This window comes from Solenopsis invicta, chromosome 1 (assembly GCF_016802725.1).
Source record: "Solenopsis invicta isolate M01_SB chromosome 1, UNIL_Sinv_3.0, whole genome shotgun sequence".
In the NCBI taxonomy this organism is placed as follows: Eukaryota; Metazoa; Arthropoda; class Insecta; order Hymenoptera; family Formicidae; genus Solenopsis; species Solenopsis invicta.
Genome location: NC_052664.1, coordinates 21,940,080 through 21,965,825, shown reverse-complemented (window position 1 = coordinate 21,965,825; position 25,746 = coordinate 21,940,080). Strand labels below are relative to the sequence as shown.

General features: G+C 32.9%; 1 protein-coding gene across 3 annotated transcripts in view; it reads right to left on the bottom strand.

Moving 5' to 3' along the window:
* Positions 1–4,531: 4,531 nt before the first annotated feature.
* Positions 4,532–25,746, bottom strand: part of LOC105203761 (guanylate cyclase 32E) — a 31,271-nt gene continuing 10,056 nt past the window's right edge. For all 3 annotated transcript variants that reach the window (XM_039447313.1, XM_039447317.1, XM_026131316.2), the window contains 21 exons: positions 17,971–18,178; positions 17,372–17,569; positions 15,734–15,856; positions 15,430–15,628; positions 14,798–14,875; positions 14,102–14,343; positions 13,405–13,550; positions 12,370–12,508; positions 11,547–11,637; positions 10,984–11,183; positions 10,307–10,597; positions 10,170–10,241; positions 8,408–8,573; positions 7,733–7,940; positions 7,526–7,660; positions 7,263–7,375; positions 7,001–7,158; positions 6,593–6,691; positions 6,299–6,443; positions 6,137–6,235; positions 4,532–5,944 (listed from right to left, as the gene is read on the bottom strand). In XM_039447313.1, coding sequence (XP_039303247.1) covers positions 5,163–5,944; positions 6,137–6,235; positions 6,299–6,443; positions 6,593–6,691; positions 7,001–7,158; positions 7,263–7,375; positions 7,526–7,660; positions 7,733–7,940; positions 8,408–8,573; positions 10,170–10,241; positions 10,307–10,597; positions 10,984–11,183; positions 11,547–11,637; positions 12,370–12,508; positions 13,405–13,550; positions 14,102–14,343; positions 14,798–14,875; positions 15,430–15,628; positions 15,734–15,856; positions 17,372–17,569; positions 17,971–18,162 — 3,876 coding nt within the window. In that variant the 5' untranslated portion in view covers positions 18,163–18,178 and the 3' untranslated portion in view covers positions 4,532–5,162. The remainder of the gene's footprint in view (positions 5,945–6,136; positions 6,236–6,298; positions 6,444–6,592; positions 6,692–7,000; positions 7,159–7,262; positions 7,376–7,525; positions 7,661–7,732; positions 7,941–8,407; positions 8,574–10,169; positions 10,242–10,306; positions 10,598–10,983; positions 11,184–11,546; positions 11,638–12,369; positions 12,509–13,404; positions 13,551–14,101; positions 14,344–14,797; positions 14,876–15,429; positions 15,629–15,733; positions 15,857–17,371; positions 17,570–17,970; positions 18,179–25,746) is intronic.

Here is a 25,746-nt window from a genome sequence, read left to right as displayed (position 1 = left end):
CGGATGCTTCTTCTTTTTCTTTTTCTTTTTTTTTTTTTAATGTAAACATGTCAAACTTTCGTTCATGAACGCGTGCAAAGAGTTTTGCAACAATGAAACGACGTTTTAGCAGTATCGTTCTCAGAGAGACAAATATACCATTTGAAAATTACGGCGCCGCTTGCAACCTGTACAAACAAACGGCCATTACGTACCGTTATACGATAATCGTGCTTGACGTCAAATATTAAATGATTTCGCTGCGTGAATCCGGGCTGTTTAAATTGTTCGGCTTGATTGAATGATGGCCACCGCTCTAAGTTGGCCGACAACCACTTCAACGTAAATAAGATGGTACCCTATTCTGTACATAAGAGTCGCCTCGTTATACAGGGTGTCCGCTTGCTCGTGGCGAAGTCTTGTGTTTTTGTTGTCCGTTTGTATACGTGTACGCTTGTGTATGTGTACGTGAGTGTGTTTTGCGCTGGATTTCATAACGCTGCGCGACCAAAACGGTCAAATATTGACATTTTAGACAAACTGTCCGGTTGTTATTATCGTCTACATTCTATTCAGTTTTCTCCTTGAATCGGGGCCATTCAGGCTTATCGACTCATTCTATTATTTTCCAGTCAAATTATTTGTTAGATGGATATGTTCAAATTCCCGCTCGCTGAAAACGCGCGTTCCGCGTGCCTTTATCGTGGCACCGTCCTAAGTATCGATCTCGATCGTTTCGATCAAATTCGAGCTTGTCGCGACCGTCTGTAAACGCGCTCGCGGTAATTCATGTAATAAATTTCGGAGTCAGTTTTGTATTTGCGTGGCTCGTTTGCGAGTAGGCAAAGCAAAGGCGGGACATAGCGTCGCCGGTTTTGTCGTCACGCGGCGTTCCCGCGACGTAACGAACCATGTAAACTGAAGTCAATATTTTCGGTTCGGCATTCCGTGATTGAATTCTCAAATTTATACAACGTGTTACCATGAACAACGTGTTACCATGAAGCGGGTCAGTACCATCGAGGCGTAGAAAGACATTTATCCACCCGCGACTTGCTTAATAGATTAATCGATGAAAATACGATTTTATTCATGCTGTATTTGCGATGTGTACACTGAAAAAAAAATTGCTCAAGTAAATTTCTGTTATTTCTGTTAACATTATTTTCTTGATTAAAAAAAGAAATATTTCCAAAGTTTAAAAATTATTTTATACTAGCTAATGTTTACTTAAATCATGGAAATAATGTTAAAATAAATATATTTATTTAAAAGTAAAATCTTTTTTTTAGTGTAAGCAAACGTTATATTTCTTCCATGAATTTAAAGGAATTTTAATAAAATGCAATTTTTTTGTGGATTACAAAAAGAAACTTCAAAATTATTGTTTTACATAATTTTCTTATTAAGATTTTTTTATAGAAATCATCGAGGGCTATTCAAAACTTTCAACAAAACTTCCAGATTTGTTAAAAATGTTTCACGATGTCGACCTTGTAGTTTTGCAGAGGTGCAAAATAATTTGTTCAGAGTTCTGTTTGAAAGTTTTGAATAGTCTCTGATGAATTCTATCAAAACTCATAATGACAAAAACCTATAGGATCGAATAATACAGAACTACGATTTTGTGCTATAGGTGTGCCAACTTCACGTACCTAAAAGATAGACATCATGACATTGAGTGTATTATTATCTGTTTGATCTATCGTTACATCCATTTTCTTTTATAAAATTTTAATAGAAATGGCCTTTAAAATGTTTAGACATCAATGTATAAAAAAGTAGATATAAATGTGCAGTGTGAAAGAAAAGTATATATGACCCCTGAAAAACGACATCTCGACGTACGTTCCTGTAAATGACACAGCATTTCAAGTACATTCCATACGTAACACTTTTATAAATATCCATCAATTTACAAGTAAAAATTAATTCAATGGAAATCTTAGGAAATAATTCAGAAAGTTCGTGAGTAACGAAGTAAAGCGGATGAGATATAGATCCACTAATAAAAAATATAATAATCTTGTATTCATATAGAAGATGTCTTGTCTATTGTATACATACTTAATGCTAAAAAATTGACTATTGGAGACAGAAATTCTCTTCTTAACACTCTAATTGCATCTATTCGCTTCTATCACATTTAATTTTTTAAAAGAAAGTATTGTATAATATATTAGAAAGATTACAGAAGATTTACAAAAACCGTGCAACAAAACTTGGAATCATTGATTTAATCGAATAGTTGTTTATTTTCTGATATTATTGAAATCTTTTAATATGTACAGAGCTACGTCGAGTACCAGGAATAAAAATGAAAATTTGTCCTTTCTAAAAATATTTTTTAAAATTATATAAAAGATGTTTAATTTATAAAAAAGGTTGATGAACAAAAATATTAACAGGGACAATAAAATTCCTTTTGCATAAAGGTGCCTTATATGTAAGCAATGGCCCTGAATATAATGATAGATTGTCCCTGAATATAATGACAGAAATAACGAGAGAATGGATTTGAATATGTTCCACATAGCTCCCACATTTATCCTTTCAACATCGAGCAAATGTTTACTTGAATGATCTCATACTAGAAAGCTTGAAATGATCAAAGATTCATGGGGATAGCGCATTACACTGCGTGAAAGTAACATCATTGCTTTACGTTATCGCTTTTCGCGTTGATATTTGCTTTAAAAAAGTAGCGCAATAAAAACATAAACGCTTTTACTCTCGGACTGACGTTGGAACTTTCCAAATTCTCAATGATTTCAAGAATTATCTTTCATTTATTTTTGAATTTGTGTTGAGACTAGTCATATTCTCAATTTAGTAAAGAGGATTTCTTTTGCTTCAATTATACTTAAGAATGTGCCACAAAATTTATTCCTCTTTTCAACCGGTTTCGAGAATGACTTCGGTAAATAAACTCGAACCACGATTACTACGTTTCAAATGGCATTAGTCAGTAGATTTTCGTTTACTCATTCTCAAATAGATCGATTTTGCGCACTTTTAGTTAAAAAGCTTATTGTTAAAATCTTTTTAATTCAAATGTGCAAACGAAAAATCAATATATTCGGAGACGTACAAATGAAAATCTATCGATTAATACAATTTTAAATACAGTATCTATGTTTTAAGCTTATCGAAGTCGACTGTTCTCGAAACTTTAATTGTTAATATTGAATTTTTATTCAAATTCTTGCGCAAATTTTATATAGACATTTAATCATGCTAAAAAAATTAAAATTCAGAAAAAATTGAATAATTTTAAAAATTTATAAGAGGACACATTACTAATCAACAATTTTATCGTTGCACGTGGTGCAAACATATTTTAAAAATAAGCTAATTCGAACGTTATATCTTATACTTATATTCTATCTAATTCTTGTTAATATTGTTATTTTTATTTTTATTTTTTTTAATTATTTAATGTGTAAATATTTATTATCTAATCAAAAAGTATTTGAGGGATATATTTATGTACGTACGTATTTATTAATACATTTATCTGTATAAAATACTAATAAAATATTTCTACTGAAAAATATGTTTTTTTTTTACTTCTAAAACTTGACGTACATCCTATCGATAATATTTTCTAATGTTTCAACGCAAACAGATTTCGTAAGAATGATTATTCTAATACAGGTAGAAATATTCGAGGAAGTTAAAATATTTTTGCTTTGAAATTATTGGAAAATGACAAACAATTTGGAGTCATACCAACGATTTTATCTTTTTTTTTCTTTTTTTTCTTAGCGCGACTGCTGTCGTCCTTCACACAACTGTTTTTTTATTTGACTCGTTCGTTGCAACTTTTGTTTGCTTTTTAAAATCGTCGACTAACTAACAGCCAGTTGGTGCGTATGGACGATAAAAAAAAAATAGAAATATAGAAATGTGTATTACATATGCATAATATCACGCCGACTCGCGTCGATCAGATTTAATTAATTTCCTCAATAATAATAACGTAATGGATCTCTCTGCGTTATCGCCACCACTCTATCACGCATCGTTCGCGTGTGCCGGATTACGTTTGAAGCCAATGCACTTACGTATGACGTCTGTACAAACTAACAATAAGAGTCGGGTATTGTTAATATGTACACAGTGACGGCTGAATTCAAAGATGGATGAGGTACATTAGAAGGTATTTTTTTCTATTTTCTGTATATTTATCACACAAAACTTATAAAAATAATTATTTAAAAATGAAAAAAGAAAAAGAGACCGGAATAAAAAAATAAAATATAAAAATAAAGTATTATTTTGTATCATGTCTTAATATGTGAGTAGGTAATACGGAAATTAAAGATATATGTATGTTAATGGATTTTGCTAAAATAAAATATAGTAATACTTTCTATCACTTGTATTTTTTACAAATATGCACTTTTAATATTCTTGACATCCTTATTTATTACACGTCCTAAAGAGAAGTATACAGAAATGTAAATTGTGTGTATGTAATGTATGTATATATATATATATATATATATATATATATATATATATATATATAGATATAAATATATTTATAACAAAAAAACAAATTTCTCCCTGAAAATAAATGTAGCATTTATTAAACAATATCGAATCTATATTCTATATAATATAAATTATAACTCTGTCATATCTAAAGAACATTTAGAAATAATGATAATATTTTTGACTTCTTAGTCTTAACAATTGGCTGGATTTTTTTATATAATATTAGGAGAATTAATCTTCTTTTCTAATGTTTGGCAGTTATATGAAAGTATTAAGAGACAAATATGATATCTAAAGTAGCATTGACTAGACATTTATTTAAGAAGCACGAGCCTTTTACGATTGTCTGTATTAAAGTAAGAAATATATTGTCGTTTTGCGTTAAAAGAGAAGGAATAGATATATCATTGTCTCTGTTTTAGCTATAAATAATACGCTGATATCTGTATATGTAAAGTTTGTACGTACAATACGCTTTGGTACATCGTGTACTGTAAGCGAGAAATCTCGTTAAAAAATATACTGACACAAAGTTACGATTGGCAGCTTATGGATTAAAATACGATATATATCGTTTGCAGGATTCTTGATTGTTAGCTCTACAGATATATATGTGTAATATGAATTAATCTTTATAAATTTTGCTGCCACGCTTGATGTTGTTAGCCGCGATCTTAAGATTAAATCTTTGAATTCAAGCGACCATCCGTATAAGAGATCAGTGGCGTCATCGCGTCCCACCCATCAATTTCTTCGTTGGATTGTGCCGCTCTCTTTTGAGCGTTCAGCATCACTGTGCTGTGCTTGGGGCTGCTAGGTGCCGATTTGCATGTAATCTGGAGTATCCCAGGTGTGCCGAAACAAAAACTTTTGGTTCCAGGTCGCAGAATACACGACTCGTTGCCAAAAATTAGATTAGTTTGAAGCAACGGCACGTTCTTGATGTCCAACGGCAATTCGTGCTCTATCAATTGCGGTTGAATCTCCTGATCGCAGAGCTGTTCGACACAGGGACACGAGTTGCTGGAAGATCTCCAGCTCTCCATGCAGGACGATCTTAACAGGCATGAAACCTTTGTTTTGCATGGGCTATTGTCGACTATCGATTCCAGTTGGCTCATCCTGGAGCCCTTTTGATCAAGCTGATCTGAGCTAGCAAATCGTAAACGCTTCGGGGATTCACTAGAACACCTCGTGAAAGTTGATCTCACAAGGGGCTTGTTCTTCAAAGAACTTCGAGGAACTAAAGAATCTGTTACGCTGGTCCTCTTGCTATCGTCGCTTCGTTTACTCGCTCTTTCCTTGTTACGCTTGCTACGTAATATCGGATCTTCTCCGATAAGCCAATACGTCAGACGCTCACCTTTACCTTTCATAGAAACCACTCCGCGTTCGACGAGGCTGAATCCTTTTAGCTGGTCCAGCAGTTGTTTCGTCTCACTGCTGCAGTGAATTTTCAGTGCTGCAAAGATGTAAGATCAGATTTATGACACAACGTGTTTTAATTAATTATCCCTATACCATTTAGAATATATAAAAATTGAAGTTGGAGTTTTATAGTTATTCGTGACCACTCGTACATTTACATTCACTCAATGTTTTATTTAATACTTACGATTATACACACTAAGAAATAATTTTCAATAATACTAACGTAATCCAGTGGACTCCATTCGACTGGCAGTGTTTACTGTATCTCCGAACAGGCAATATCGTGGCATTTTCAGTCCAACGACTCCAGCGCATACTGGACCTATTAAAACATTATTATTATTTATCACCTCTTATTAAAATTGTTTTCTGTTTTAAAATGTACCGGAATGTATTCCTATACGAAGTTGAAGTTTATCATGCGGCCTGTGACGAATAGTAAACTGTTTAATAGCGTCTAGAAGACACAGTGACATGCTTGCTATTTCACCAGCATGTTGAATACCGTTCCTTATTGGTAGACCGCTCACCTAGGAAATAAAATTTGATTAGATAAGGTAAAATGACAGAATTATTCTTTTATTACTGTCTTTTTATAACAATTTTGTAATTTATTTGTTCACTATAAAGTAACATTTCAAATTGTTGATTTTATGATGAACAGTTTCGTAATACTTACCACCATATAAGCATCTCCTATTGTCTCGACTTTGTAAACGTCATAGTTTTCAATTGTCGAATCAAAACATGTGTAGAGATCATTTAGAAAATCAACCACCTGGGACGAAGCAGTAGCTATATTATGCGGGATGTCTATAAAGTCTATTCGCGAAATATGTATTCAATCATTTCGAGGAGTTCTTGTAAGAGAATTAAAAAGATAGAGTAGCCTCTCGAAATGATCAAACACGTATTTTACAGTTTTTTATTATTTTGAACTGTTTTTGAAATATAAGAGGTGAGAACAAACTTTATAGACACTTTGTCTATGCTAATATATAGTTATTCTTAGTGAGAAAAACAAATATAATTTATAGCAGCAATTAATAATAAATTAATCTTATTATATAAGAATGCAACTTCTCACTTGCAACGGCGTACTTTCCGCAGACATGGACGTGAAACCAACTATGTCGCTAAAATAAATGGTAACACAATCGAAGCTTTCAGCCTCCACTTTGCCTCTTTGACCTTTTTTCAGTTGTTCAGCCACGTAACGCGGTAACATTTCGTGTAATAGTGCGTCTGAAAGAAAATACAGTCATCATGATTATGCTTGTAAGTCGTTCTTTCCTTGGGCAACAATGATACAGTAGAATGGTAGTTTAACTTTTTCTTAATTAACTGACCTGTTTTCTTTTTTTCTTCAGTTAATTGATCCGTCCGTTCGTCAACAAGTGCTTCGAGATTATTTGCATACTTTTCCATCATCGCCATCATGTTGTCGAAGATATTTGCTTTCCTGTAATATAAAAATCATGTGTTTATTATTATGCAAAAAATTAGGATTTAAAATTTTTGATAACATTGCATTCGCTTTCGATGAAGATTAATTACATATGTTTAACAAATAAAATATTATTTTGTATATAATATTACGGAAAAAACTCACATGCCCTTTCGCAAAAATCTTAGTTTATTTCTTATCATTTTGAAATCTGGACGTAACTCTGGACTTTCAGCCCAGCATTCCAGTAAACAATCACGAACAAAATCAAATTTATTCTCTAGTTGATCCAACGGTGGTCTGTCATTATTTCGTAAAAAAATTTTTAAATACTTTTTTAAAATTATATTCTCTTCTAATTAAATTACTTACCTAAACGGTGCTATTCCAGATTCTCTTACAATTATTTTCTTCAGTATTTCCGCTGCTGATAATTCTGTAATACCGAATGGTCCGTGTCGTCCTTGAAGTTCATACAATACTATGGCAAACGAATACACGTCCCCTCTTTGAAAATCACGAGCAGTTGGCTCTCCGAAACGAGTAGAGCGTAATAATTCAGGCGCTTTATATAATAATGCTATGAAAATTTATTATATTTATGTAGACTTATATCTCCGTGATTATTACAGCGAACATTGATAAATTTACCGAGAAAAAATAGATTTGCTAAAGTATCTAAAAATTTAACTATGTACAGATCTGAAAATAATTTTAATAAATCATTAAAATAGTTTGTGAGACGCTCAAAAATAGGTTGCTAGAAAATAGGTTGCTAGAATGCTAAAATTGTTTGCAGTATTGCTTATTATATTTGAGTATTTTGCATATTTATAATGCAATAAAATTATTTTCAAATTTATATTTAGCTAACTGTATCAATACTTTAGTATAATTGTGTGTGTGTGTGTGTGTGTGTATATATAATATTTTGCAATTCAAACCAAAAGATTATGAGACGAAAGATTTAGCACTATTAAAGTTATGAAGATACGAAAATATGATATAGAGTCAGCTAAAAAAAGATCACTATTTCTTCGAGCTTACCGTGGTATTTTTTTATGACTTCGGAAGGATCACATTCAGCATCTCGCTTGAATTCGTGAAGACCGAAATCTGCCAATTTTACGACCCATCGTGAATCAACGAGGCAATTTGATGTGCTGAGCGATCCGTGGTATTTTATGACTGATTCGTGGAGATAAATCATCCCCTAAAAAGACAGCGCAAAATTTAATAAATTTCTTGGAGACGCATCAATAAAGTAGAGTCTGCACTCGACAAATATCGTTATCCCGTTTGCACTACCTCGGCAGTTTGCAGATATATCGAAAAATTCGCTCATCGAGAATCGCGCACATTTGTCATTATTATCGAGTCGATTCAGAATTTCTCACTTTTTTTCATTTTCACAGCCTATTTTTCTTCGTAAATCGTAAGTTAGAGTATTTACAGTCTTTTCTCAAAACAATTTCTCTCACGAAAATTTGCTCAAAACCTTCTTAAAAACGATGAAAAAAAAATATAGGTTTTATCTCGCATTTTATAACAAATATATAGGACCACTACTTTGGAAAATATTAAACCGCAACTCATCAAATGAGATCGTAAAGTTTCCATTTTATGAAAGCCGATGCATTTCCCTACCCGCAATTTTGATGTCACCGGATGCGATCGTCTTAAATAACATCACTTGCAACTAGATACGCTCAATATAAATGTACAGAATTGGATAACATGAGAAAAAAGTTTAATAAGTTAAGATTCATGTATTATAAAAATAAATTCATGTATTAAATTTAAAAATTAACTTATTTAAAATTAATCAAGTTAAATTAAAACTTATTATTAATGTTTTAACTTCATTATTTAAATTTCAACTTTTCAACTATTTACTGTCCCTGTAAATGTAATATCGCAATACTTGAAACAGATTTATATCCTAATAACGACTCTGAACTTGTTCGCGTAAATTTCATATCATTAGGCGGTGTAATTTGATGATGTAATGTGATACAACTATTCGCTTCCTACTTCGCAATTCTGAAGCCTTCAACAATGGTATATCCCGGATGTCATCTAATGATAATCTTGAATAGAAAGATTCCTATCATCGGATGTCGTTATCGTATGTACCTTCACCGTGTATGGTACAACCCTTCGTTCCTTTTTCCGCATTATTGAATCTCTCAGCAACATGTTCCGATATCAAACTACCTTGAAGATTCTTATCCAAATTTACTGTCATTGAAAGTATCTTCACCGGATATAGTACACACTCTTCCGCCTCTTCCCCGCGCCATTGAACCCCTCAGTAATATAAAGTGACCAGGATATTCCCTTCTCCCTCAATTTCCGCGCTCATCACTTATCGAGTACTCTCTCCCCCGCTTCTCCTTTCTTTGTTGTCCCACGAATTAAATACGATTATTATATTAACTACTTATATTTTATACCTGTGTAAGATTTTTTTTTTTTAATCAAAGATAGAAAATTAAAGAAAGTTAAGTGAAAAGTGATGATCTCGTAAAGATGTTGGCCATTATTACAGAACTATGAAAGTTTCAAACAACATGATCTTATTCGGAGTTTAGAAGTGAAACGGACTTCGGAGTTTTACGAACGGGAAAAAAGTGGACAAGTTTCAAAATTGCTTTTCTTATGTTACGGATATTTCATCTAGCAATCTGATGTTGCACAAAAGTCCAATACTATTTTTTTTTAATGAAAGCAGTATTTTTTATAGAACGAACTTTGAGAGTAAAATAATGTAAATTTAATATGTAAAACAAAATTTAGCGAAACTTACTCTAATGATGTCGCCGACGAGAGATGCCATGAACATATTATCGAGTTTAATATCTTCATTCTCCAATATATCCTGAAAGAAACCATATAACATTCGTATATAAAATATTAATTATGTAAATCTTAAAAATTACCAACCTTGAGACTACCACGTGCACAATATTCGACGATGACACATATATTTGGCGGATCGGTGCATGCACCGATAAACGAATTCAAATTATCGTGTCGTAAATCACGCATCATTTTTAGTTCTTTCTTCATTTTTCTCGTAATCTCAATTGATTTCTTCCTGACTTTCTTCACGGCAAAAATTCGTCCTTTATATACTCCGATTTGCGTGTAAATCGTGGAATATCGGAAGTCTGCGTCTGGATTAGAACTGAGCGACACTTGACTAGTTCGCACTATTGGTTGCGTTGTTGAAGACTTTATGAGAAAAAAAATACATACATGTTACGTTCGCGTTTTATGTAGTTGTGATTAAAAATATTGTTCGTAAAATAAAAGATTTATTCCAATATGACTTTGTATAATAAAAAACTTATATTTGAAAACTCATGATGGGTTCGTATTTAAAAATTTGATAAAATTTGCAAATAAAATAGATTTATTATTTTAAAAGATTTATACAATATTAGGCGATTAAATCTTGTAGATTTATCTCGCGCAAATGCAAGCGATTTTGATTACGCATCAAATCCAATCAAAGAAAATAATGCAAGTAAGTATATAAAAAAAAGTAAAATAACAAATATGAAAGAAACGAAGATTCCTTCGAAAATAGCGATAGTGATTACCTTAACAATAATTACCTTAGAATTGCATTTAGCAGTTTCATCGGTTCCCATCGTTTCTTTCTGCTCTTTAATCTGAATATCCTTGTAATTAACTTTCCATAATAAACTGTCTAGCTCTTGCTCATACTTCCAATTTCTGTAAAGAATCAGAACAACCGCTGCAATAATGAACAGCAATGCGCCGGCGATGCCTCCAATAATTTCGCCAGTATGAGCTGCAAATATAGATACCAACTCGTATTATTAAGAAAAATATCTACATAGTCTGCGCTAATTCAATGTTGCATTAAATTGTTTTTTAAAATTATTATGTAAACATTATTAATATTACTTCAAAAATATAAATATAATATATTTAATAATATTTTTATATAAAAAGATAAAATGTAGATATTAATAGAAAATAATTATGCTTGTTAATTTTTTTATAAATGTACAAATGCGTCAGTTTTATAATGATAATACTTTTCAGGATATCATTATGCAATCGTATATTTATAAAAGAATTAATAAGTCAATAATTAAGTAGACATTTGCATGTAACGATAGCTAAATAAATTTATACATAGCTTACTCACAATTACATTTTTCACCGTGATATCCACAATAAGGTTCTGCAACAGGTGGTCCGTTCCCAATCCATGATATTTCTTTAGTTAATCGAAGTTTCTAAACATTATTATTGAAAAAGAAATTAATTATATGTAATTCAAATTGGTGTTATTAATACTGGACAATACAAAAAATGAAATTTTTAGAAAAAAAAAATGATAGTACATATACATTTTTTTTTGTTTTCAAGTTATAAATTGAAAATTGTACAACACATTTATCATTTAATTACGAAGAGAAATATATCTTAAAATGTAATGGATACCCAGATAGTCAAATGCAGTGAACTGGCTACTGTTATGTTGCCAACAATCGTGAAGTAACTAATTTCGATAAACTCTGGCCAACGTGAGACAGCATTATGCCTGTCGAGTTGCAGGTAAATTTCAATTCTAACAACGCCAAATAAATGGCAACGTGTTAGCATCAATTTGTTACTCGCAAAGAGCCTGTCATATTGCTGTCATGTTGCTAACAACATAACATATCAGTATTGTTTGCCTTTGAAATTTCATCAACTAATTGTATGTATAAGCAATCACGTTGTTGCATTTGTAATATCTCTATGTCGATATCAGCAAATGTATAACAACATTGCAATGCATTAATAATGCAAATTACTTGTTGTAATATGCTATGTCATACTTGATTATATAGGATACTTCATATATTTAATAATGCTTGTAGCAGCATAATTAGTTGATATAATATCAACATAATAAACATTTCTCTGTTTTAAACACAAGATAATATGGCAGGTTGTTACGGCAAGAATGATAATCTACTGACTGGTAAATTTGTTTTTTGTTCTTTTCCAACGAAGTAACCAATCGGATAGAGTCCATAGCCTCTCGTAGGTCGATGGTCCAATGCAATCAACGTGTAATTGCCCTCGGCATCCCCATTCTCATCCATGTATACCATGTATCTATAGAAGTAATTGCGCACGTAATATACAAATTCCGTTATGCTCATTTATGCGTGATTCAGTTGATTAGATAGAATAGCTATGAATTACAAGAGAATTGTGATATTTATTTGCTATGTGTACCATTAAGGAAATTAATGACAGGTTAACGACTTGATTTTATTTTATTATGAAATATGCGAAAATATTATTGATAATACTAACTTGTTTAATATTTATTTTAAACACTTTTTGTAAATAACTTTTGTTTATAATAAAAGAAATAAGTAACTTCTTTATGCTGCTTTGATATTGATTTATGTACATACACAAAGAATCTGGGATACGCAACAGTTTTATTCAAATGCCTATAACAAAGAGCCCGATGCAAATGAGGTCCGTTGAGAATGCGATTGAAACGTCTCTCGGAACGATTTTATCTCGTCTTCATAAAGAGCGGAACATTCGTTTTTAATCGTTGGACGAATCTTTTTCTGGCCACGCGGTCCGTCTGTTAAGCCAGACGCATAATAATTCCGCCTTAATCACCGAACCACAAATCTTAGCGCAGCGATCGCGGGTGATAAATCGCTTAGGTTCTGACTTCGATGACCTCGTTACGGTATGCAAACGGTAATTACTTCGCCGAAAATACACCGCGGGAGCACGCGTACGCATGTAAGATCTCTCTCTCTCTCTCTATCTATCTATCTCTCTATCTATCTATCTCTCTATCTATCTATCTATCTATCTATCTATCTATCTTTTGGTCGGTTCTTTAGTGAGAAATTACTTAGTGAGAAATTACTGGGTGACGTTCTCCTCGCGAGTTATCCGATTTGCATGTCGTAAAATGTTACGATGTACAACAAACGATCGCGCTCACGCCTTTGTTTTATATTTCCTCACGTACGTACCCCATAGCACTTTGATAATGAACACCGTGTAACGCCGACACCATCTCTCGACCATTTCGGGGGTCTCGGTTCTCGTCGAGAGCACGCAGCAACAATCTTTCGTAAAGGTGCACCGCGTCGTACAGGTACGCTGTCTCCGGCACGATCTGCCTTATAACATGAAGTAACAATTATGCTTCGGAATTGGGGATGATTGCGGCGGAAAAGTAGCCTGTACGATTCGTACAAAAGATATTCGCGGTCCAGATTATATGAATTGACGAGCTATCACAAAGAAAGGATAAATAATAATTTTGAAGAAGTTTGCGGCCGATTCATGTACATAGAACAGCTGTTATTTATAATTCTGTTCTAAAACACAAATTGATGGTATGAACTATTCTGCATAATTGATTACACTATGCGATTTAATTTCATCACGACGTTTATGATGGTATAAAATGTTTTGATATCAATGAAATTTTTATGTTTAAAAAATTCAAAAAAAATTTTTTTTTAATAATAAAAAGTATTGACATACAATATTCTGCTAAGAAGGAAAAACTTGAAAACAGGATAAATGATTCCAAATAGCTTCTCGAGATATTACGATAAGAGAAGTCTCTAAGTTAAAATGCAAGTTTTATATTGCGGTATCTTCAAAGTAAAAAAAAAAACACAATATGTTCCTGAAATTTTCATCATCTCTAGTAGTCACCTGAACTATTCCTCCGACGTTTGCCAACGGATTCGGAAAATTGAACGGCGGTTTCTGTCTGTACTCGTTAACGAGTCGGGTGAAATTTATGAGATTGGTCGGGGCGGACGCAACGATACTGAAGTAACTGCGGTACACGTCAATTGACAGATCCGTCTCCTTTTGCCACAACCCGCGGAGATACTTGTTTGGATGTTTCTCATCGTATTGCTCGATGTCAACACCGATAACCCAATATTCGCCTGCGACGTAAAAACAGCTGGATTAGCTCATTTAAGGAAAATTAATGATACGCATAGGTTTAAAAAACAGAAACGGTTGTAAAGTTGTAAAATATATTATATAAAATTATATAAAATTAATATAATTATATAAAAAATTATACATACACCTATGCAATATATATGTAAAAATATAAGATACATTTCGTGTCATTTAAATATATCCATTTAAAAGCTCATAATGTGTTAGTAATTAAAAGCAATAAAAATAAATTAAAAGAAAATACAACACATTTCTGGGTTATTTTCTTTTCATTTAACTGGATTAATTTAATGAAAGGCTTAAATACAAGAAAAGTAAATTAGATTTTCGTATTGGGATATTATCGTGCATTATGTCTTTAAAGTTAAAGCTGTAGCTAATGACAGTCACTCTTCAATATATGTACCTGATTATTCTACAGCAAATTTATACCTTTTTCTAAGAGGTTCATTTCATCCAGAGCCATCAAGAGACCCATGTGTTCGTCATATTGACCCAGTACAACGTAAACTGAAAAATATGTGCATTATTTACGTTATAAAAATCGCATTACGTAGTCAAAACTCCTTTATCCGGTTTTTAGCCTATCTCACTCCCGTATCAGCTTTATCGAATCGTGATTGCTAAACCGGTCACGTTTAGACATTTATTTTTAGAACTCTAATCTAAATAGATGCGTGACTAATGAGACGAGTAGTGTACAGTATAATCTATTCACATGTCCGGGACACTTGTTCCTGTAGTATGCGGGTTGTTTCTTATGCAGGTTTCATTCCATCGTACCGCGACATAAATCAAGGTACTGAAATGCGGGTAGTCTATTTTGGATCGCATGCAAGCAAGTTGATTGGGAAAACACACATTGCCGATAGAACTGAACTTTCGAATTAGAAACGAAGATCTGCGAAAGGGGATTAATGTTAGAAGCCGCCCTAAATACTTCAAAATAAATTGTTGGCGATAGAAGATGCGTTGCACGAGTTGAAGTTACAATTTGTTTTCGATAAATATAATAATAATGTATAAGAAATTATTGTTTGGAAATAAATATGCTCATTACTCACTTCGCGTGTCTCGATACGTGTCCCGCACATGTTTGTGAAAAGGATTTTTCATGTGCGTCGCATGAAAATAAGGTTCGCTCCACATACAACGATGATTTACAGTAATTCCAGCCGCTTCGAAAGACGCTAGAATCGTTGTCGCAATCGTGGACATTTTGTTGAACTGGAACGTTGTTGCGTTCATATGCATAAAAGTTACCTAAACAAAGATATATATCAAATAGATTTTCTTTATATAATGTCTAATTTTACATTAATATCTCGTTGGTATTAAACATATCGGAGTGAATTACAAAATACTTACTTTGGTCCAGTTGAATGCCAAAAGCACTGAAACAACGGATTTTGAGATCTGCGTGTCGGGTGGTCGCGTTCTCGCAAATGTCGGAAATTCCTTCTTATTCGATGTTTCATTATGTGTGCAAAACTAGAAAATACAATAAAAATATAATTAAAAAGTAAAAAAGTACGACATTCAGCGAAAACTTGTTATCTCAACTTTATTCAATTATACGTGCTGTCGATGCAAGCGCAGTACCGCATGTTCTTATTGTGAGTATATGTAGAATTTATTTTGTCGTATTGGTTGGTCTGTTCCAAATGTGTGCGATACACAGTAGCAAATCACTTCGAAGCAAATGAGAAACGATCGCGAAGAATATTAGAGACTATTTGCGTCGTGATACGTGCGGTGCCACTTTTCAATTTAAGTAGAACACCGCTGCAATAATTCGACAAATATATCTTACAGCTTCCCCTAAAGATTTTATCATGTCGAGACATGGTAGCACGGATCACGATATATACATATATATAGAACACTTTATACTTATTTATGTTCATGAAGATATTTTATATATTTGGCAATTATTTATAAAATAATTCTTGTATAATAAAAATGCTGAAATATTTAGCTTTATAGAGCGTATCAGATCATCCACTAGTATAAGGACGTTTGATGACGCACCCTAATCAACAAAAGCATGTTAAAGAAAAATGCAATTTTATGTTTAAAATAAATTTCAGCAACATTTTTGCCACGTTTTTTTTCGATGCTTTAATTATAATCTGACATTTTCTTATTTTTCTCGAAAATCGTAAGTGATATACTTATGTATACATAAAGCTTAAGCAAAAGTTTGTTTTTAAAGACCTATCCAATGATGTCTTACTCGATCTATTTATTCTCATTTAAAACTTAAAATTTGGCTCAGGTTTTGAAATTTTGACTCTCCTCCCAGTAGTGTCTGAAAAACCGAAACGCAATCATTAGATAGAAATTGAGATAGACTTTAGTAATGAAAATTATTTTTCCAACTTTCGATGACCATTTGTTGATGAGAACAAGATATATGGTCTGATACAACTTGTACGTTATCATTTATTTACTCTGCGCGAAATGTTTTCCGCGAAATAAGACTTTTATTTTAATTTAGACAAATAATTAATTAATATGATAAATTTATTAAATAGAGCTGTTAGATTTTAATATTAGTTATTAAAATTTAAATGTTTAGGAAAAATAATGAGATTTCTCAAAAACATTTATAAGACAGTTAATTAACTAATAAACCGAATTAATATATTTCTTATTTTTTCAATGTTTATTTAAATTGGCTAATAAATAAAAAAATTGCTTTTTTATTCTTGTTTCGTTAAGTTTCTTATTTCATGAAAATTCATCTACAATACAAAGACAAATTGCATAATAACAAGAGCTTGAAATGAGAACAGTGCTCTGTTTATAAATACTTCTTTAGAATTTCTGTAATCGGATTACAGTATTACGTTATGTGAAACGCAAGAAGAAAGAAATGGAAGAAATTTTATTATAAGAAAAGAAATCAAAATCTCCTCTCAATTTCAAATCCTGCATGTCAATCCACGTAACGTTGATTAATTTCACAACAAACGTTAAAATTTGCGAGTAAAAATTATTTACATATGATATCATAGGAATGTTAAATGCAGCCGCCATTCTGCCTTCATGAATGCATGTCTCCTGAGGTCCAACGTACGCGCTAATGTTTTTTCTCCACAAATCCGCTGTCATCAGGATGCTGGTTTCCTCCTCGCCATAAGTCTCGGCAATGAGAAAGTCCAAATTGTGCCCTCGTCTACCAAGCTCGCCGGCATTCACCTGCGTTTCAAGCAAATTATTTTCAAAGACAATATTTTGGAGAGAGAGAGATTGAGAATATTAGAAAATAATAAATTTTATTTACTAATATTTTATAAAAATATAATCTACGTGACTCATTTCTCAAAATTGTCTTTCTTAAGTCTCAAAAGTCTTTTTTCATGTCTAACATGTTTTAATTGTGCAAAGGTATCGATATAGTTTACAAAAACAATGAATTAGAAACGTTATTTCGCAACGATCGCAACTCGTCCAGTTTTGCGTAATGGGACATTTAATCGGATAATCATGTTTGCACGATTGAAATTGAATAAATTTAATTATCTGTTTCTGCAACACTAATCGTGGTTGCTGTTAATGCATTACAGCGAGGAGAGATAAGTGGGGAAGATTATACTCGCCTCTTCCACGGCCAGAGTGATAGCGCCAGAAATCCGAAAACCGGGACGCTGATAATCGTAATCGTTATAACGTCGTTTCGAGCCGGTGATGTACCCCAAAGTGAAAGTCTCGGCATCGACACCCTTATCATCGAGCAAAACGTGGATCACCGTCAGAAGCAGACACGTCCTTTCCACATTTGCCAGTAGCATGCCCAGCTATGCACAGCTTTGACGTAGAAAATATGACAGCATTATCACCATACAACTCAAATTCAAACTTACAGTCTATTTGATCTATTTTAATTTTAATACTGTTATTATAATATTGAATATAAAAACGTTCTTGTCATAAAATGTTTATTTGAGATCTCTATGCAAGTATATACCATATCAAAGGGTATACATATATCGAGATGGTTACTCAAGATTCCTGTAAGCGGATTAAGAGATGACGAGAGACCAGATTTCAATCAAATGTATCTTTACGTTTACTCAATATGACGCCATGCTGCATTTATAAGTAATCTTGAACATATAATATTTTTAAACAAATCATCAGCAAAATATTGATACTGTATTAATTTTTATTTTATTTTAAAAGAACAACATTGTTTTTATTTCAATACATTAATCATGATATGTTACTATTTGCATAATATTCTATATAATATATAAATAACATTGCAATCTATATATATTGCAATATTATTGCAAGAAATATTTGTTACATATAGGTATATTTTTTGTATTATAAAATGCAAAAAATATACATGTAACAATTTCCCGTGATAACAATATGTATATGTAAGATTAGTGTACTATCAAATCTGTGTTAAGGTATCATAATTTTAAGATTAAGTTTTCTCATCTTTGAGCCGATAATTAATTTGTGAAACATTAAAGTGCTTGCAGTATTATATGCAGAATAAACTATATAGAGATGACTGTTTTTCATCGTCTAGATTTATCGGTAAGAGCATGAGTTTGCAGATGGATGCCTGTAATGTGCGTAATGGAGGAAACTAGTAAGCTCCGCGGGATCACAATAAACTCCATCAATCTCCCATGGTGTACCTAACTTCCTCTTCGTCGATATTTTCCCTGCACTTTTATCCAAGAATACGAACCTTTCTCCTTGGTGATGCCATTCGTGTATATGACAGATCAATTTTGTAAAAACCAAGTCGTTCGCTCTTACAAACGTAATTATGTTTTTCATTCACATTTCACAATATTTTAAATTATAATAAATTGAACTGTTAAAACCTTTCGTTTTATTCCGGAGAAAAAATATTACGGACGATAACTTTTATAAATTTGACGTGTATTTCTTAGCAGTAATAAATACGGCCATTCCCTAATTCCCGACACGTAATCGCTTTCTTTAAAACGGCGAGGAAAAACCGTAACGAACGAAGTACTCCAAAGTTTATTGCCGGTCACGGAGGCTCATAAACGTCCCTGAAAAAATTATGTCCCGTACTCAGCGGCAAGACACGTGACGATATATCACGGTACGTGCGAGCACGGGGATCCAGCTTCAGACGGACCGTCGACATTGGCGCGGCGCGGCGGCGCTACGATATCCACCACAAGAAAGATCGACTTTCGCCAGCTCACGGAAGTCCGTACACAACGACTACACGCTCTCCGGCTCATCATATTAATAGCGATCTATTTTAATAATACACCAAAACCGCAGGGTCGTTAGACAAAGCGCTCTAGGTGGTCCACGCGAAGTGTTGCGTAACGGCGTCAAAGCCGTCGCACAAAAAAAAAGTCAAAGGATTCACAAGGTCCGTGTTAATTGCAAAAAAAAAAAAATAAATAAATAAAACAAGCATGTCTCAAACATTGAGTCATGCCGATTTATGACCCTTTGGCGCGGTCCCCAGCGTCCGCAACACATGAATTTTCTGCGACGGGATCGTGGGAATTGTCACAACTGTGATCGCGATCGTGTGTGCGTTATGTACACAGCTCCCCATGGAATTCGCACTTCGCCGATTCGCCAGATTCGGTGTTTCCTGCCGGGGACCAGCGAAGAAACACACAAAACATGGGCAAACGTCACGCGAGGTGAAACATAATTAGAGAGAAGAGTGCATGTCGCGACACAAGGTATTGCACGCGGCCACACGTTTGTCCAAAGGCAGCGAACCAATTAACCCCGACGGACTGACCGTTCGTTTTTTAAATTGCCCATTGCGTCGCTTTCACTGTTTACGAGTGCCTGTATATTCGCGAGAGCTATAAATTTCCTTATATATCCTTCTATAGTGCAGAAAGAAGCATAATTGCCCGCTTATCTGGGCCACGTATCACATTTTTGATAAACGATTGCTAATAATGAAAAATAATTGATATAGAATCGCAAATTGCACACATATATGGATTTAGTATGTAAAACTTCTTACATGTATTACATAAAATGTAACTAAAACATGTAGCCAAAATTTGAAAGCACATTTTTCGCACTTAGAGAACAAAAATAGATTATTTAAAAAAAAGCTTAAAAAGGAATTTTGACAAAGAAATAAACCGTTTCTAAACGGTTCTAATCTATAATTATATTTTCATTCTCTAGATATGAGAAATATACCCGCAAAATTTGACTGTATTTAATTTACAGTCGGTGCCGGTCATCTTGCCGGTAATTAAATAGCGATAAAAATAGAAAAATTCTAAATAGATTTGTATGTTTTTCTCTTGAAGCTTGTTTATTTATAATTTTATACCTTTCGACATACATACTTCGCAAATCTTTTAATTGATCTTTGGATCCTGATCATACTGGTTCATATAGCTGGATACATTTTTTCAGCACCTTTTTCGCAGAAAAACGTTTCGTGGGATTTTAAAGCGTATACTTTACGACCTCGATTGCTTACCTTCACGGGTGACAAACTGCGGATCTGTCATCGTTTAATCTTAAGACCTGCCGACTTTTGACAGTCAATTCTCGTTCACATCAAAACGTAGCGCGGCCAACAGCGTACCCGATTGCGACGAATTAACAAGTTGACGCGGCTGTTGAATTAATACGGTTAACGGAGCGTGGATACCACTTTTTTTCGAGTTTAATCGATAAAGCTATGCAACCAAAAGGGATTTATTTATTATTCATCTTATTTGCAACGGTCACACAATTTTTACAATTGACACGTAAATATTTTTACGTTAAATAATTATACTGCAGTATCATTCAGATGAAAGATTAATAATACATTTAACACTTTATTCTATATAATTAATTCATTTTGATCCAAGTTGATCAAATAACATTATATTAAATATATTCATTTTGTACAATTATTTTTAATATTTTAGATTTAAAAATAGAAATAATATAATACAAAATTAATCAAATAAAAATGCACTTTTTAGCACATAAAACAAAGTTTTACTTTCAACACAGTAGTAAACTTCAATAAAGTTTGTTTAGTAAATAGATTATCTAGTTTCAAGAAGTATGAAAGAATCAATATTTTTGACAGTCGATTTTCATTTGTTGTGTCTATAATAATATAAAATTTTTTGTGATTTATTTGATTACATCAATAGATCAGTTGAACACGATGTGATCATGTGTGATTCATAGTGTAACTCACTTAAATAAACTCGCTGCATCATCGCGGAGATATTAATATCGCGTCAGTAAGCATTGCGATTATTGTTTAGTCAATGAAGTAAATCAAATATGCGCATTCGATTGTCGATTGCTGATTATTGCAATATCCAATTCCTTGTTGTAATTAACATATTTACGGGTGCATTCAATCTGTTGATATCATGATTCACGTTATATTAATTTTAGTTCTCGACACGTGCTGAATGTTATTTTATATTACATTTAAAGTTACATTGTTAATTGTTTCGATGACATTCGATTTTGTCGCCTCTGTTGTCACGTGTATTCATAATTAATGAGGTACGTATACCGATCCAGAAAGCATAAAATCTACTTAATAATCAATGAATAAACTTTAACCATGACCTGCAGATAATGTTTCTAAAACATTTCAACAATGTTTCACATTATATATCAAGTAATCTTTTTGAAATGTTTGTACAATATTATTTAAACATTTTTTTAAATACACATAAAATTAACATTTCTAAATATTACTTTAATGTTTCTTGCATATAATACTGAGGTCAAATTTTGAGACTCATTAAAATGTATTTTATTGCATTATGGCAAGTGAATTATCTCATTACGTGTCATATCAATGAGCCATCGAGCATAAGATACGGGCGTTAAATTTGGATTAAGTGTTATATTCTGGAGTGCTCACGGAAGTACGAGACAACTTTTTAAGAGAGAGCGACGCAGTGGCTCTATTTATCTTTATTATATTTATCTATGTAAAAAGAGTAAAATCTATTTTGATTTAGCACTCTTCATGAGGTAAAATAAGTTGTCCACGTGTAGGTAGTAGCCTGTGCGCGTATTTACGCATCGAGTCACGAGTGAGCTCCAGGGTTAAGCTGGTGGAACAGAGAAACTTGCCCGGAGGTGACCACGCGGTGAGAGAATTTCAACTTCGATTTACATTTTCTTACGAAACCGGGGGGCGACGCAACGATTCGTTAGCGATCGCGCCTGGGTGTCCCCCCGGGCTGACGTTTTGACAGCGAGCCCAACAGCGCGCGAAACTCGTGACGCTAATTACGGTTGACTAATCTGATCCACAAACGTTCTTTTTTCATTCTGCTTTGATGCACATATTGTCCAGAGAGAGAGAGAGAGAGAGAGAGAAGCTCTGATTGCAAGCGCGATTGATTCATTTTCATACAAATCGTTTGTTTCAGATTTGTCGTTTGTGATTTATAATCGTAACTTTTCATCGTTGGCGGTTGATAAATTTATGGACTTTTTTTGTGGTAGAGTGTGTAACAGCACGACAGACTATTCGTGTCAAAATTGGTTTCGTCAAGTGACATTTGAAAGATTGATGGAAGCAAATGTCTACGAAGATATTTAGAAAGCTCAATTTTGCAACTCAGAGAAGATAAATTATGTGCGCATGTTCAAAATTATTTCTCATAACTATTTATAGCCAATAATTATAACAACGTATAATTTGCATTACAATAAATCTATTATTTTTTTAGCTTTTTGTTTAATGCATTGTAACAACAGTTTTGTTAATGCCTCCGTTTATATAATCTTTTTGTTTTTTTCTTTTCCATGTAAATCTTTATACATTCAATAAATTATTATTAAATATTATATTATTTTGTGACGTTGTGTCGTTTCAACACAATTCATTGATATTCTATTATTTAAGAGAATAATTATATTATCGCCTGCAGAACGTAGAAAAGCAGTTTTACCGCCCGTATTAATATAGTAAAGTAGCAAGGTATGAATGAAAAAATAAAATAAACATTTTTCTATACAGTAAATGCACAATTATAATAAAAAAAAATAAATTTTTAACATAAAATTACTATTTACGTAATAACAATTATAGTTTTCACGGTTAGAATTATAAATATATAATTAATACCGACCATAAATTATATTTAAATTATGATAATTGCAATAATTTTTTTTCTCTCACAATCAGTGCAATCTGCTTTGTCTGCTAAACGTAAGTTATAATGAGAATATTTCAGTGCATCTATAAACATTTTTTTAAGTATTAGCACAAGATCTTTTTTGTAACAATAAATAAATATGATTAAGTGTGTATCATACTAATTCATTCGACGTTTATTTTTATCGATTATACGAAGGAAATTGTGAAAGGCGTATCGAGATCGAGGTCGTAAAGAATATTAAAATGCTCAAAAGAGTATATTTATTACGTCACCGAACAATCGCCGGTCCCATTCATCTTGTTCATTCGACGACGCATTAAGCAGAGCTAATTTTCGTGGATTCGCAAGTGATCTGCACGCTATGTCCGCAATTTAAGACCGCCTTGTGGCTAATGAACCGCTCATTAGAGTGGAAACGAGCGATCAAGTTGCCGAAAAGGTGCGCGAGAAAGATGACAGACGAAACGTTGAGATTTACAACTTTTTACTGGCAAAATGCCACAAACTTCTTGTGCAATGGAAAGAAGCTATTTTTTAATAATAGCAAAAGATGAAAATTGTACAATTATGGAATATTATTTATGTTATTTATAAATAATTTGAAGCAAATCATTAAAGTTTGAAGAAATTAATTAAACAATTAATTAAAAAACTAATTAAAAATGAATTAAAAAATCAATTAAATTAAATTAAAGTAAGCGTAGAACCAATTTGTAATAGGTACATGTAACAAGTGCGATATTCTAATCGACCATTTCCGCTTGGCCTAAATAAATTTTCTGCGATTATTTTATGCCACAGAATTGCAAATAAACGTTCTTCCTGTTTCTGAGCTTATCAGAAACGTTTTTTGCTAATAAATATATAATAGGTTATACTATTATTTTATTTATACTTGAACATCTTTTATCGCAATTTTATTTTATTGATATAGAGACAACAGAGATGCATAAATTTTTCGAGATTTAATTAAAAGTATTTTAATTCATAATGTCGCATAATAAATATTTTTTTAAACAGCGGCTTTCGGATCTGTGCGAGATTTTTATTTCATATTGTTACTAACAATAAGCAAAAATCGTTAACCTGCCCTTAGGCAATCAATAATATTGTACAATATTCCTTTAGTTAAATTAAAACAAACTCAAAATATTCTCCAGACGATTAATAATAATTGTGCAATAATATTGAGAGTCCCTAGAAACCGCTTTAGATAAATGCTTTTAAAAACTGTAATCAGGGCACTAACTGTATATCAAAGTCGAGAGAGAAAGCAATGTAGCATACTCTGTGTTTTTATTTCTAGTTCTTCCGTGGGTCGAACGCCTCAGGTCATTTACGTTACAATTCGCCAGGGGCACTCACGCACGGTACACCACACATGCGTACGTACCCTCTCTATTATATATGTGGAACGCATGCAGAATGCACTATTGACACTATATTTAGCTAGGAAAGGAAAGGAAAAGTTATATAGAAGAAATCGAGTGTGAGATGCATCACAATTTTTTCTATCAGGCACGATTGTTAATAATCGGCAATAATTATTCCTTAGACGGCCGATTTCTTCTTCATTGCCTCCCTTGGGTTTGGTTAACTATTCACCCAAATAAAAACGCTAATTGTTTATTATAGGCGAAATGGAAAAGCATGCGTGCTATTCCGTTTAAAAAAGGAGATACGCAAAAGAACACTTGGCTTAAGCAACGTTAAACGTTATGTCACAACGCCGATTTGCATTTAAAGCGTGCTTAGACATGTAATGTACGCTTAACATGCGTTTGCACGATAAAAATTTACGGCCTTTGCGGGAAAAGTCGCGGGATGCAGAGAGAAACTTGCGCAACCCTAGCTATTAGCTGCGTGTACTAGATCTTATCACATTGCATCGGGAGGAATGTGATAGATTTCATTGAAGAAAAACGAGACGCTTCTTTTCTCTCGGGTGCCTTTCAGTTATATTCGGACTGAAAGTCGTGCGACAGAATTCGTCAGAATAAGACTCGCTCTTCTCTCTGCAATAGAAAGTCTGTTGCGAATAGCTTTATCAAACTCTTCGTTCAATTGTGTCTTGCGCAAGACAATAAAGTCACTCCCTCACAATACAAATATTGAGAAGTTTACGAAGGCCATAATGTAGAAATGCGTATCAACAAGAGCACATTATGCTCCGTATACGATATTTGCTCCGTATATTTTGTCTAACTTTTGTAGTAAAATATCAGCAATCTATCTGTTTCACGC